This window comes from Colletotrichum truncatum, assembly GCF_014235925.2.
Source record: "Colletotrichum truncatum strain CMES1059 chromosome Unknown Contig_0001, whole genome shotgun sequence".
NCBI lineage: Eukaryota > Fungi > Ascomycota > Sordariomycetes > Glomerellales > Glomerellaceae > Colletotrichum > Colletotrichum truncatum.
This window is the reverse complement of record NW_027222398.1, coordinates 5,005,193-5,019,483: the sequence shown is the minus strand read 5'-3', so window position 1 is coordinate 5,019,483 and position 14,291 is coordinate 5,005,193. Positions and strand designations below refer to the sequence as shown.

Below are 14,291 nucleotides of genomic sequence, written 5' to 3'. Positions count from 1 at the left end.
TAATTAACCTATAGCCTAACTTCGAGACTATAATTAACTAATTGAAATCATACTTCGAGACTAGGGAAAGGCAATAAGCGTATGTTACGTAGTAGAATATAACTACTCTTCCCTAAATCATTTGCGATAACCCTAGAAAGACTAAATCGGAGTATTTTAACATACTATATAACAAATTAAGCAAGATTTAGCCCGGTTTGCTATAACAAGATCATAACGACCGATCCCTCTATACCTAACTTCTATACGCTTATAGAGATATTCTAGAGTATATAATAGCGTTATTTATACCGGCTAAGACGTACGAAAGACTTTACAGCTAATTAATCTCGTCGATCGAGACAGCTACCCGTCTTAACTAACAATAATTCAACATAGTAGCTAACCTACTAAAGCAGTACTAAACTGATAGAACTTTTAACGGTCGAAGGCGTTATTTACGATATAGTCGTTTATTACGAAGTCGATTATTATAAGGAAGAAGCCGTAATAGACCCCTATTACTACTAACGCCTAAGAAGTACTACGTATATAGAAAACCTAACTGCTAGTCAACTAAACATACTATAGAAGAGAGACGAAAAGCGTACGAGAAGTTTAAAACTACCTAATATGCCTAGGATACGTTACTTCTAGTATATAGCTAATTTCTCGTCTAATACGAGGGTTTCGACGGGTTAGACCTATAACCTACCGCCGAAGACCCCTAGCAATACTACTACGTAACCGAACAAACTAGTAAAAGTAACAAAGAGGAAGAGACCGGTAGCGATAGTTAATTCTAGGTTACCGCCTATTTTACTATAATAGTAATTGACGGTAATAGGATCGCTATAATCCTAGTAGACTATTTAACCCGCTATGCTATTACAAAAGAAGACCTTTTCTGCAACTAACTAGAACCGAAAAAGCTACCTTCGCAATTCATACTCGAGGGACGCTACTCTGCCTAGAACTTCCAAGGGATCATGCCCGACTTAGGCGCAGCAGGATTCTCAACCGCTAGCTACCTATAATTCGTAGCCTTATAACAAATTTACGAAGGAATTACGTTAAATACTAAGGCGGCTAGCGGCGTTATAATGAAATTCGGCGATAGGATACTACTAAAGTTTATAAGGACTACTAAAGTGCTAACGCCGTTTAGAAGTGTTAAATTTTACGTTATTAAGACTAATACTCCCTTCCTTATATGCCTAGGAAATATAGACCGATTGAAGGTCTACTTTAACAACGTTACGAATACCCTTATCTAAGGAAATAAGGTCGTACCTATTATTCGCAAATAAGGCTACCTATAGTTATTACTCGATAAGGAGAAACTACTTACTTAGAACTACCTTATAAACGCTAAATTGCGACGGGTTTACCGTCGCTTCGGATACCTATCTATTTAACAATTATACAAGGTATTCTAGAAGGCTAGCTACCTAGTTGAAATTACGGCAATTAAGCAACTATCGAAAGTCTGCTATCGATACTAAATATATATACTAACGCTATTACGGTTTAAATTTACGTTACGAGACGATTACGAATTTAACTACGAGGTTATCGCCGACGTAATATACCTTAAGGGTAATAGACTAGTCTTCTACGTCGTCGATACTGCTACGGCGTTTAACGCCGCCTAGTTCCTTAAGGATATTTCTACGAAAGCTACTTAGGAAGCCTTACGCCTCTACTAGATAGATATATATCAAGGACCCCTAGACTAGCTAGTTATGTTACGACCCGTAAACAAGGATAACAGCTGAACGACCCACTTGGGCGTCGGGCGGCTAGAACAGGACATTTGTACTGCAGGTTGATTGATTGATTGATTGATTCCTACACGGTTATGAAGCCGCTCTTATGCTAGCAGCTATGCCCGGAAAGCGGGGTTTGGCAGACAGCCGAAGCATCGACGATAAACCGCGACGCCCCACTTCGCCCTGTTGTTGGATCAGGACCAGCTGTCCCCAAGCTCCCACTATGCTATCTATTCTTGTGTGTTTATGCCCTCTGTTGAAGATTGTTGTCCTCCTGCCTGCTCTCTCGCTTGGTGTTGCCTTCTAGAATCCTTCTTTCGCGTCCTCCTACTTCGGTTCTGTTGGTGCTAGGCACCATGTCTGGTTCTGTATACCTATAGTCTCCCCCCAGCCCTCAGCTTCGTCTCTTTATCTTGTCCGCATCCTCTCAGACTCGCATGTGCTATATCTCAGTTGAATCTGTAAATCTTTTTGTTGCCTCATGCTGGGTTCCTATGTGGCTCTATGTTTCCATCTTTCGACCACCACCTCCATCCACCGCCTGGAGTCGGACTCAATCCGCAAAACACAATGCTCCAACCGCTTCGATTCGTCCGATTACTAAGTATGAGAGCTCGTACACAGATTCCGCAGACATTGTCATACGTTGAAGGGGCGACAATCCTTCTTCGCGGAGGGGGCGACAGGGGACCAATCTGTCTGCAAACTGTAGTATTTTGTGGCATCGATCGTAGCATGCCTGGTGTCTGGTGCTTTCTCTATGCAGGAGGTGATACCGTTCTGTCGGGCTTGTCGTCGTTGTTGTCGCGGGACGTTGCAAACTTTGTCGGGGGTGATAGGCGACCCATAACCTATCGGTGGCTGTGGTGTTGATGTTTGTTTGGGCTTGGTCGTTGTGCTCACGTGATAGCCCGTGACTCAACCGCGGTGGTGTCGATGGTGTTGTCTATTGACGTGTCATACTTTGTGGCTTGCTCTCGAATTTTTCGTGGTCAGAGCCCGCCCGCGGCCACGAGCAGGCTCTTTGGGAGCAGAATCAATGCCGAGGATGACATTATGCCCAAAGTGACCTCTGAGAGCGCGAGCGGGCGTGGTTTGATCAATTTGATGCTGTTTTCAAAAATTTCGTTCTCGCTGTTGTTGATGTTTTTTTGTACTGCAGGATCACGGGAACAACAGGGACTCACTCGGGAACGGAAGAACTATGGTACAAGTCACGTGATGATAAGATAAGACTGAGCAGGTAGTATGGGTCACTGAGCGCTCAGTCAGAGCTACTGAGCGCTCACCAACGATCACTGATCGCTCACCGGTACCTGATCAGTGATCAGCGACAAGACATAGGGACTGTCTAGGACTTGTATATAGTATGACCTGAGCTCGGCCTATGGTCAGACTTCCATAGCTCTTCAGCAATCAACTTTGTGATTACCCTAACCGGTACTTTTAGCTATACCTAAGTAACGACTACTCTACGACTCTTGTTAAGGCCTTGACTGATCACCAAGACCTTTAAAGATCTACGACTTAATCGACTAGACCTTAGAACGACTGTTACTATTGTCAATCCCTGGCTTACTATTAATACAAACCTACTGTCAGTTAGCTGGCCGTAACACTTTGATTGCTCCTGTTTAGTAAGTCACCTTTTGAGAACTACTAAACAGTATAGACAAGATGTCTTCTCGCGCTTCTGCTAAATCACCTACTCCAGGATCCTCATCCTCTTCGCGCAACCAGCCTCAGAGCCTCGCGCAGGAGCCCGCCAACACTGAGGACTTCGACATGCCGGACCTTAAGTACGACTCCGATGGAGATAGCTCTTTCACCAAGGAAAGCTACGATAAGCTCCGACGCATAATCCAGAAACAAGAAGCCGAGACAAAAGACATACAGAAAATCGTCAACGAAAACCGACAAGCAATGGAAAACCTCAACGAGCAACTCCAGCACGCTGGACAGGCCTACAAGAAGCTGGAAGAAGACATCAAGGGGGATGCTAACCTCCGGAAGATCTAGGAACTCCAGGGGGAAATCACCACCCTCCGGGCTGCTGCTAACATCGTCACTACGCCCGTCCACGGAGGACGACAAAAGCTTAAGCTCAGTACGCCTGTCACTTACGACGGAACCCCCGGGACCTTTAAAGGATTCCTGATTCAGGTCAAAAACTACTAGAACTTTCACTATGGAGATTTCACCAACGAAACCGAAAAAGTAGTACACGTAGCCACCTACCTCCGAGGAAAGGCCCTCAAGTGGTTTAAACCAATCTAGGAAGAATACCTTAAATGCAAGACCCTCGACGAGTGCACTACCGAGACCCGCGACATCTACGCTAATTTTAAAGGATTCGAGGATATGCTCAGGTCACTCTTCCAAGACCCCGACGAAAAGCGATAAGCCGAACGAGATCTAGCATAACTTAAGCAGACTAAGTCCGCTAAAGACTACTCTGCTAATTTCCGACAACTTAGCGTTTAACTCGACCTTACCGAGGAAACCAAGATCTTTATGTTCTATCAAGGACTAAAAGACGAAGTCAAGGACGAGATTATTAAGATTGATCGACCTGACGACTTTCTCTAGTACGCCGAACTCGCTATCAAAATCGACAACCGGCTTTTCGAACGACGAAAGGAAAGAGGCGAAAAACGACAAAACCCTAACTCAGGACGCAAGTACCAGTGGCAGCCTTAGCACCAGTTTAACAACCAGCGAAACGACGATAGACCCTGTAACAACTAGAATAACCCCCGACAAAGTACTGCCTATGGTTACCATAGTAGACCAATAGACCTTAGTACTATACAGAGAAACGACAAAAAGAACGACAGTTAGAAGAAAGACAGACAGTGCTATAACTGCTAGAAGATTAGACACCTAGCATACGAATACAGGTCACCTAAGAAGGAACGCTTCTAACCGGTACCAGAGAAACGACAAGCAAGTATCGCCACGAAGACGATCCCTTATAAACAACTTAATTAGACCACCTGCTTCGATGACAACTGCTATATCCACTCTAGCAGTAAGGAACACGCAGGATGGTACCCCTAGAAACCTCAAGAACGATCTGGTTACGACACCACCAACGTACCTAAACGGACCCTCGCTGCGGGATATAGAAGCAACAGCAAAATCGAGCGCAAGACAATCGAACGGCTCGACAGTATAAACGATAACGAGGAATTAGAACAAGACAATCAGCGAAGGCTAAGCCTCCTCTACGCAGGACGACAAGCCTACCTGCAGCGGATTCAACAGGACTTACAAAACCCTATGTAGCAACGACAACTCGGTGCGCTGGACGCACACATCGAACGACGACAACATGCACAAGGAGATCCCGCACGGATCCGCCAGATCAACCAAGAACTGGAAGAACAGGTCGAATCAGAAACGACTAAGAACACCCCCAACGACTCGGAAACACCTCGCGATGTTGCCTGCTAATATGCCTAACTGGAAGTCGCCTTTGAAGTCGCTTTAGTCGACGACACCAGCTCTGGAGAGGACTCTGACGAAGAAATACAGTGGTATCACTGCTACCAAGACCAGCGCCGAGTCCACTATATCAAGAAAGACGAAGCATGGAAGAAATAGTAAGAAAACGACAAACAAGGAACGGACGAGCAGTCAAAAAACTAGACTCGCCTACCGAAGACAAGGGACAACGACAGGCAGTCTAGACAAGGTCCCTATATAGCGTAACGACGCCCACGACACAACGACACAAGCATATACAAGTCTAAATACAGCTTAACGGAAGAATAGCTACCGCTATAATCGACAGCGGAGCCTAAGGAAACTTTATATTACTAAGAACGGTGAATGAAAGAAAGATAACCTGGAAAAGAAAAGCAGCCGAAGACTGCTACGAACTTAGCACCGTTGAAGGAGAACAAGTCTAGTACGGCGGAGGACGCATTGTTATGGAGACAGCGCAACTCCTAATGCAGATCCATGGCCAGAATGAGCGACTCAACTTCGATATTACGGAGATAGGAGACAAGTACGATGTCATCCTTGGAAGACCATGGTTATACGATAGTAACCTACGGATAGATTGGAGAACAGGCCAACTCTATTGGGACTAGGATTCAGTCACTGAGAAGCAACCACGGAACGGTGCCTTAAACGAACCTTTCAAGACTCCTGAAGCGAAGAGATTTCTAGCATACCTACGGATAAAGGATGCAAACGCCAGGACGTTATTAGCAATAGACATCGGCAAGGAAGACCGACTTCTGTCTATCCTAGAAGAATACCGGCAATACCAGAAGCTATTCGCCGAAGAACTCGAGACCGGACTCCCGGAACACAGCAACTACGACCACGAGATACCCCTTAAGGAAGGGAAGGAGCTAAAGCTAGAAGCAATCTACGGACTTAACTAGAAAGAAATGGAAGTACTCGACGCTTACCTCAAAGAAAATCTACAGAAGGGATACATCAGACCCTCTATATTACCAGCGGGATACCTAATCCTGTTCGTACTAAAAAAGAACGGCAAACTACGACTCTGCGTCGACTACCGGAAACTCAACGACATTACGATCAAGAACTGCTACCCACTACCGCTCATCTCCGAACTACGAGACCTGTTGCACGGAGCACAGTGGTTTACAGCACTCGACCTAAAAGGAGCCTATAACCTGATCCGGATGAAATCAGGTAAAGAATAGAAGACAGCGTTTCGAACACGCCGAGGACATTACGAGTACCTTGTAATGCCCTTCGGACTCACCAACGCACCCGCGACATTCCAGACGATGATCAACCACGTCTTACGAGAATTTCTAGATGTGTTCGTCGTAGTTTACCTCGACGACATCCTAATCTTCTCCAAGACTCTGGAAGACCATAAAAAACACGTATACTAAGTACTGCGGAAACTGCAAGACGCTAAACTCCTAGTAGAACCCGAGAAGAGCAAGTTTCACGCTAAAGAAGTCGAATTCCTAGGTTTTACGATAGCCCTAGGAATCCTCAAAATGTCTAAAGACAAAATCGTAGCAGTACGAGACTAGCCTATACTACAGAACGTTAAGGATGTATAATCCTTCATCGGATACGTGAACTATTACCGACGATTCCTAGAAGGATACTTAGACAAAAACGACCCCCTTACGAGACTTTCGAAGAAAGATATCCTATAGCAATGGGAAAAGGAACAAGACCAAGCTTTTAACGAGATCAAACGACAAGTCATATCGGAACCAATACTTGTTATACCAAACCCCGAGAAACCATTCGAAGTCGAGACCGACTCCTCAGACTACGCTATAGGAGGACAACTAGGCTAACGAGACGACGAAGGACGACTATACCCTTGCGCCTTCTTCTCACGCAAGTTATACGGCCTAGAACTCAACTACCAGATACACGACAAGGAACTTATAGCAATTATCGAGGCATTCAAAGAATGGAGACCGCAACTCTCAGGGACTAAGTACGAGGTCAAAGTATATACCGACCACAAGAACCTCGCACACTTTACCATATCGAAAGATCTTAACAAACGACAAATTTGATAGTCCGAATTCTTATTAGAATTCAATTTTAGAATCATCTACTGGAAGGGCAAGGAGAACGGCAGGGCCGACGCCCTCAGCCGACGACCGGGCTACGAGGTCTAGGTACCTGAGGAAACCCGAGTTATCTTTAAAACAGACAAAAACGGAGACCTTGTGCCAGCAGCTAGACTCTTAATGATGGCTAGAAGAGACAGTACCAGCACGCCTGGAAGGATGTCTCCTGAAGCTATTAGGGAGATACACTCCGCACCCGCACATGGTCACCAAGGCGTAACCAAAACGTAGAAACGCATCCGTTAACACTACGACAAAACGGCTACACGACAAGAAGTATCTTTAGCGATTAAGGACTGTAAGGTTTATGCGAAAAGCAAACCCAGCCGACATCAGCCTTATGGAAAGATACAGCCGCTCCCAGTGCTGCAAACCGCATAGGAATCCATCTCGCTGGACTTCGTTACTAAGTTACCTAAGTCTCGTGAACCGATGACCAACGTCCACTACGACAGTGTCCTCGTCATCGTCGACAGACTTACAAAGTATTCGTACTTCATCCCGTACATAGAGTCTAGCACTGCAGAAGACCTCGCCTACAAGTTTCTGTAGGTGATCGTAAGCTAACACGGAATGCCGAAGGAAATCGTATCCGACAGAGACAAGCTGTTCACTTCCAAGTTTTGGAGATCCCTGATCTTGCAGCTAGGATCTGACCACAAGATGTCCACCGCTTTCCATCCGCAAACCGATGGCCAGACAGAACGAATCAATCAGATCATGGAAACCTACCTACGCTGCTACGTCAACTATCAGCAAGACAACTAGGTTCAACTGCTACCTATAGCCCAGTTCGCCTACAATAGCGTAGTAGGAGAAAGTATAAAAGAATTACCATTCTATCTGAACTATAGATTTAACCTAACAGCCTACGGACAACCTCGACAAGGCCTAGCAGCTCTGAAAGCTATGGCAGATATTAACAGACTTAAGGAGATCTAGCAGGAACTCCCCAGAGACCTCGAATTTGTACGCGAACGCATGCGCAAATACGCCAACAAATCAAGAGTTGAGGGACTAACTCTAAAGGAGGGGGATAGTATATACCTTCTCCGCCGCAATATCAAAACAAAACGACCAAGCGATAAGTTGGACTTTAAGAAACTTAGACCCTTTGAAATTACGAAGAAGGTATCTAACGTCAACTTTAAACTCGCACTACCCGACAGCATGAAGTGTCATCCAGTCTTTCACATTTCACTTCTCGAATCAGTACCAAAGGGATCGTATACTACGGACTATATCGAAGTAGATCTAGAATAAGAATACGAAGTCGAACAGATAATCGATCATATCGAAGAATAAAAAAGTATCCGCTACTTTGTCAAGTGGAAAGGATACGGACACGAAGACAACACATGGGAACCACCTCAGAGCCTCGAAAACGCACAGGAAGAACTCGGACGTTACTAGAGACAGCAAGAACAAGAACAACAAAGACAAGCACCAGTACGAATCGAAAAACAAACGCCAAAAAGTCAATTTCGATTACGACAACCACAACCCATCATCCGTCTACCACGATCAAACAAGCCACGGGATAAACACCCTCTCATTCGTTTAGGAACCCTAGAGCCGCCTAAAGGAACCTACTAAGGGCCTCCAACACCCCCAGGAGACGCTTCAGGAGTACTCCGCCTCTCAACAACCGACCCTGAATCTAACAAACCAAACTTAGCCAACAAGGATAGCGACAAAGCGACATCCGGGTATAGGGTACCCTAATCCGCTGTGAACTCCACCGGCAGACGAGGCGAATCAGCTGAAGGACGAACCGGTTCTACCTGACGCTGCTCTGCCTCTGCCTCCTCTCTCTCAACACGCTCTAACTCCTCCACACTGTCGATACCACGGCGCACCGCGCGCATCATCTTTTCAAACCACATCTTTTTCTGCTTTCGAAGACGCTCTACTTTAGCGTCTAGAGCACGACGCTCCTCTTCTGCCTTCTCCAAAGCATCCTTAAGCTTCTGACGCTAATCACTAATCCGACGAAGTTGTTAGGCACTAAGACCCTGAAGGTCGCAGTAGGACTTGCCGCCACGAACGCATTCGGCGCATCGAGAGGAATCAGAAAGAGAAGCTTCGCACGACGAAAAACCCTTTACCTCACAGGAGGAACAAACAGGCATGACGGTACGATTGCCCAAGATAAGACTCAAGAGGGAATCGCGCTGCTTTGTCTTTTCCGCACGAGAATCGAACGCTCGTACGACCTTTCGTTTTTTGACGCGACCTGACATGATGTGAGCATCATTAAAGGAAGCAAGTTAGGCGCCCTCCTACCTGAGGGCAGACGACCTACTTAAGCTGGTCTTGAGGACAAGACCCTTGGAGAGGAGACCTGATGTTACGACCCGTAAACAAGGATAACAGCTGAACGACCCACTTGGGCGTCAGGCGGCTAGAACAGGACATTTGTACTGCAGGATCACGGGAACAACAGGGACTCACTCGGGAACGGAAGAACTATGGTACAAGTCACGTGATGATAAGATAAGACTGAGCAGGTAGTATGGGTCACTGAGCGCTCAGTCAGAGCTACTGAGCGCTCACCAACGATCACTGATCGCTCACCGGTACCTGATCAGTGATCAGCGACAAGACACAGGGACTGTCCAGGACTTGTATATAGTATAACCTAAGCTCGGCCTATGGTCAGACTTCCATAGCTCTTCAGCAATCAACTTTGTGATTACCCTAACCGGTACTTTCAGCTATACCTAAGTGACGACTACTCTACGACTCTTGTTAAGGCCTTGACTGATCACTAAGACCTTTGAAGATCTACGACTCAATCGACCAGACCCCAGAACGACTGTTACTGTTGTCAATCCCTGGCTTACTGTTAACACAAACCTACTGTCAGTTAGCTGGCCGTAACAAGTTACCGACGCTAGAACAAACTTCTGCTTAATAGAATTCCGAAACGCAGCGAGAAGAATAGTAATTAAAATCAAGGAAATTCCTATAAAAGCCTATAATAATATTAAGAAAGTTAAACGATACTATATACTTTTAAGGAAGGCGTACAAAATTATTAAAGTAGAAAACCTAATAATTACGCTAGAATTAATACTTTAAATAGTAGTTAAAGTAGTTAACGATATTGCTAGCCTAAACGGAATAATGCTAATACTCTTAGTATTCGGCTTATACCTACGAATTACTAACGATTTACTACTATCTCCCGAAGTTATAAGGCAGGCGAAAGCGATTAAAAAGGCGATAAGCAAAGTATATAAACTTTACGCAAAGCAATAGGTAGTAGAAGCTATCGCTACCTATAATAGCCTTAATATAAGGCTAATTATTAATTTACTATTATAGTCGTAAGTATAAGTATAGCGCGAAAAGAAAGGCTAGACTAGACCGTTTACTTTAGTAGCTATAAATAGCGAAACCTATACTATCGATATGCTATATAGTCCGAAGACCTTCCGGTCTACTATAGTCAAACTATACTACAAAGATCCCGATTAACTACTTAATTCTATCGCTATGCTAGAAGAAGAAGAACCCGAAGCTAAGATACCGTAGTAGGAAGTAGTATGTAACGAAATTATCGTCGCCGGCGGAGGTAGTAAACTAGACGAACCGCAAGAGGCACCGGAGCTACCGAGAAGACGCCTAGGCAGACCCCGGAAGAGACTACTACTAATCGCCTACTTTATAAAGGAATTTAACGATAACCCGGATTATTAACAAATATTCCTATCGATTAAGAAGTAAGTAGACGAAGAATTAGTAATCAAACTATAACAAGAAGGTATTATTACTATACTAAGCAAACCGTTCGAATAGTTAACTAAATAAGAGATTAATAGCCTTATCGCTAGAAGAGTATTTAAATTTACCTAGTTTAATAAGAGAAAGTATTAAAACGTACGAATCTTCCGATCTCGTATCGTTAACAAAGTCAAAGGTAAAACAACTAAACCTTATAAGAAATTGAGACTTATAATATAGGGTTACGCTGACGATAGCAAGAAGGCTATATTAACCTAATCGCTAACGATTTAGTAGGCAAGTTAACAGCTAATTCTATTAATTACCCCGTTACTCCTACGAGAAGGGAAATAACTATAGCTTCAAGATATTATATAAGCCTATGTTTAATCCTCTATAAGGCTTAATTATATTATTCTCGCCTACCTACCGAAGCAAATTTAAGACTAATACTTAAAAGGGACTATTATAAAGGTTATAAAGCCTTTATACGGAATCGCAGAAGCTAGAACCTACTAGTAGGCAATATATTATAAGTATTATAAAGAGAATCTCTAAATAGTTACTTCTTCGTATAATCTATACTTATTAATCTTATCTACTAAAAATCTATACTTTAGCTATATCGGCATATAAACCGATAATACCCTCGGTTTGTTAGACAAGGCGTTCTTATAATTAGAAGACAAATAGTTAGAAAAAGCGGCTTTTATAATAAAAGCAAAGAATATCCTTATAATTAACAAACCCTTCTAATTTAATAGAGGGATAATCGCGCTATTAACCGATAATTCGATTAATTTAAGGCAAAAGGGACAAGCTAAGAAGTTACGATATATTAAGACTACTAAACCTAACCTAAAATAGTAATATATCGAACAACGCGCTAGAGGGGCGTACATCGCGTCAATTTGCTAACCCGAGGCCTATTTCGATTTATCTACTACTACCTAATACTAAGACCCCTTGCTAGAAGCGATAAAAGTACTAAATCAACGGATGCGATAGCAAATAGAATCGCCTAACCGAGGAATAACGTTTATCCTACTTAACCTTACAATAGCTAAGCTATTCGTTTTTATTAATAAGTCGTTTACTAATAACTATAACCTCTCCTCCTAATTAAGGTTTCTAATTATCCTAGCTAACGATACTTCTTCTAATAGTAATAATAGAGAATTTACGATTTATAGTAACCTTGTTTATTATAGCTTTACGAAAAGTAAATAAGTTACCCGTAGCGTATTAGCGTTAGAGATCTATAAGATAGTCGCTAGCGTCGATATAGCTTACGCCCTCGCTATAACCTTAGTAACAATTACTAACTACCTTAACCTACTAACGATTTAGATAGTTGTCTATACCGATTCTTATTCGCTATACGAGTATCTCGTAAAGCTAGGCATTACTAAAGAAAAGCAACTTATGATCGATATCATAGCGTTAAGACAATCGTACGAAAAACGAGAACTATAAGAAATTCGTTAGATTAACGGCGAAGACAACCCTGCTAATGCCCTCACGAAGAGCAAACCAAATCAAGCCCTCGAGAGATTCGTTAATAGCAATACGATAACGATACGTATAGAGGGATAGGTAACAAGACTATAACTACGGGAGAAAGTAGGGATAGGAGGCCGAATTAACAAGGAGACGGAACTATATAGGGATAACGTATTCCAACTGCTTTAACACTATAAAAAGAGAGTTTCTAGTGTTGCGATAGTTAGAATACGGAGTCGTGTGGCACTTCCAGCCACACGCCCGCCAGGCTGAGAGGCCTAAGCCTCCCAGACCCACGTGACAGGCTAAGGGGGAATATCCCTACCTTCTAGTTAACAATACTACTTTTAACTATTATAAACTCAATACTACTTTTAACGAGTCTGGTCTCGAGTTCTTCGGCGAATAGCTTCTAGTATTGCTAGTATTCTTCTAGGATAGACAGAAGTCGGTCTTCCTTGCCGATGTCTGTTGCTAATAACGTCCTGGCGTTTACATCCTTTATCCGTAGGTATGCTAGAAATCTCTTCGCTTCAGGAGTCTTGAAAGGTTCGTTTAAGGCACCGTTCCGTGGTTGCTTCTCAGTGACTGAATCCTAGTCCCAATAGAGTTGGCCTGTTCTCCAATCTATCCGTAGGTTACTATCGTATAACCATGGTCTTCCAAGGATGACATCGTACTTGTCTCCTATCTCCGTAATATCGAAGTTGAGTCGCTCATTCTGGCCATGGATCTGCATTAAGAGTTGCGCTGTCTCCATAACAATGCGTCCTCCGCCGTACTAGACTTGTTCTCCTTCAACGGTGCTAAGTTCGTAGCAGTCTTCGGCTGCTTTTCTTTTCCAGGTTATCTTTCTTTCATTCACCGTTCTTAGTAATATAAAGTTTCCTTAGGCTCCGCTGTCGATTATAGCGGTAGCTATTCTTCCGTTAAGCTGTATTTAGACTTGTATATGCTTGTGTCGTTGTGTCGTGGGCGTCGTTACGCTATATAGGGACCTTGTCTAGACTGCCTGTCGTTGTCCCTTGTCTTCGGTAGGCGAGTCTAGTTTTTTGACTGCTCGTCCGTTCCTTGTTTGTCGTTTTCTTACTATTTCTTCCATGCTTCGTCTTTCTTGATATAGTGGACTCGGCGCTGGTCTTGGTAGCAGTGATACCACTGTATTTCTTCGTCAGAGTCCTCTCCAGAGCTGGTGTCGTCGACTAAAGCGACTTCAAAGGCGACTTCCAGTTAGGCATATTAGCAGGCAACATCGCGAGGTGTTTCCGAGTCGTTGGGGGTGTTCTTAGTCGTTTCTGATTCGACCTGTTCTTCCAGTTCTTAGTTGATCTGGCGGATCCGTGCGGGATCTCCTTGTGCATGTTGTCGTCGTTCGATGTGTGCGTCCAGCGCACCGAGTTGTCGTTGCCACATAGGGTTTTGTAAGTCCTGTTGAATCCGCTGCAGGTAGGCTTGTCGTCCTGCGTAGAGGAGGCTTAGCCTTCGCTGATTGTCTTGTTCTAATTCCTCGTTATCGTTTATACTGTCGAGCCGTTCGATTGTCTTGCGCTCGATTTTGCTGTTGCTTCTATATCCCGCAGCGAGGGTCCGTTTAGGTACGTTGGTGGTGTCGTAACCAGATCGTTCTTGAGGTTTCTAGGGGTACCATCCTGCGTGTTCCTTACTGCTAGAGTGGATATAGCAGTTGTCATCGAAGCAGGTGGTCTAATTAAGT

The 14,291-nt window shown here is 43.9% G+C and overlaps 4 protein-coding genes across 4 annotated transcripts; 3 read left to right on the top strand and 1 right to left on the bottom strand.

Annotated features, from left to right (window-relative positions):
• Positions 1-1,082: 1,082 nt before the first annotated feature.
• On the top strand, positions 1,083-1,256 carry CTRU02_201405 (uncharacterized protein; the record flags this gene model as incomplete). Its single annotated transcript, XM_070203848.1, has 1 exon — positions 1,083-1,256. The coding sequence occupies one exon, from the start codon at positions 1,083-1,085 to the stop codon at positions 1,254-1,256; it is 174 nt and encodes a 57-aa protein (XP_070062430.1).
• Positions 1,257-2,255: 999 nt separating this feature from the next.
• CTRU02_201404 (uncharacterized protein) lies at positions 2,256-2,624 on the top strand (the record flags this gene model as incomplete). The annotated part of the gene is made up of 1 exon (XM_070203847.1): positions 2,256-2,624. One exon carries the CDS (start codon positions 2,256-2,258, stop codon positions 2,622-2,624), a length of 369 nt encoding a protein of 122 aa, XP_070062429.1.
• Positions 2,625-3,428: 804 nt separating this feature from the next.
• On the top strand, positions 3,429-3,770 carry CTRU02_201403 (uncharacterized protein; the record flags this gene model as incomplete). The annotated part of the gene is made up of 1 exon (XM_070203846.1): positions 3,429-3,770. The coding sequence occupies one exon, from the start codon at positions 3,429-3,431 to the stop codon at positions 3,768-3,770; it is 342 nt and encodes a 113-aa protein (XP_070062428.1).
• A 5,296-nt stretch (positions 3,771-9,066) lies between these two features.
• On the bottom strand, positions 9,067-9,231 carry CTRU02_201402 (uncharacterized protein; the record flags this gene model as incomplete). The annotated part of the gene is made up of 1 exon (XM_070203845.1): positions 9,067-9,231. One exon carries the CDS (start codon positions 9,229-9,231, stop codon positions 9,067-9,069), a length of 165 nt encoding a protein of 54 aa, XP_070062427.1.
• Positions 9,232-14,291: the final 5,060 nt, after the last annotated feature.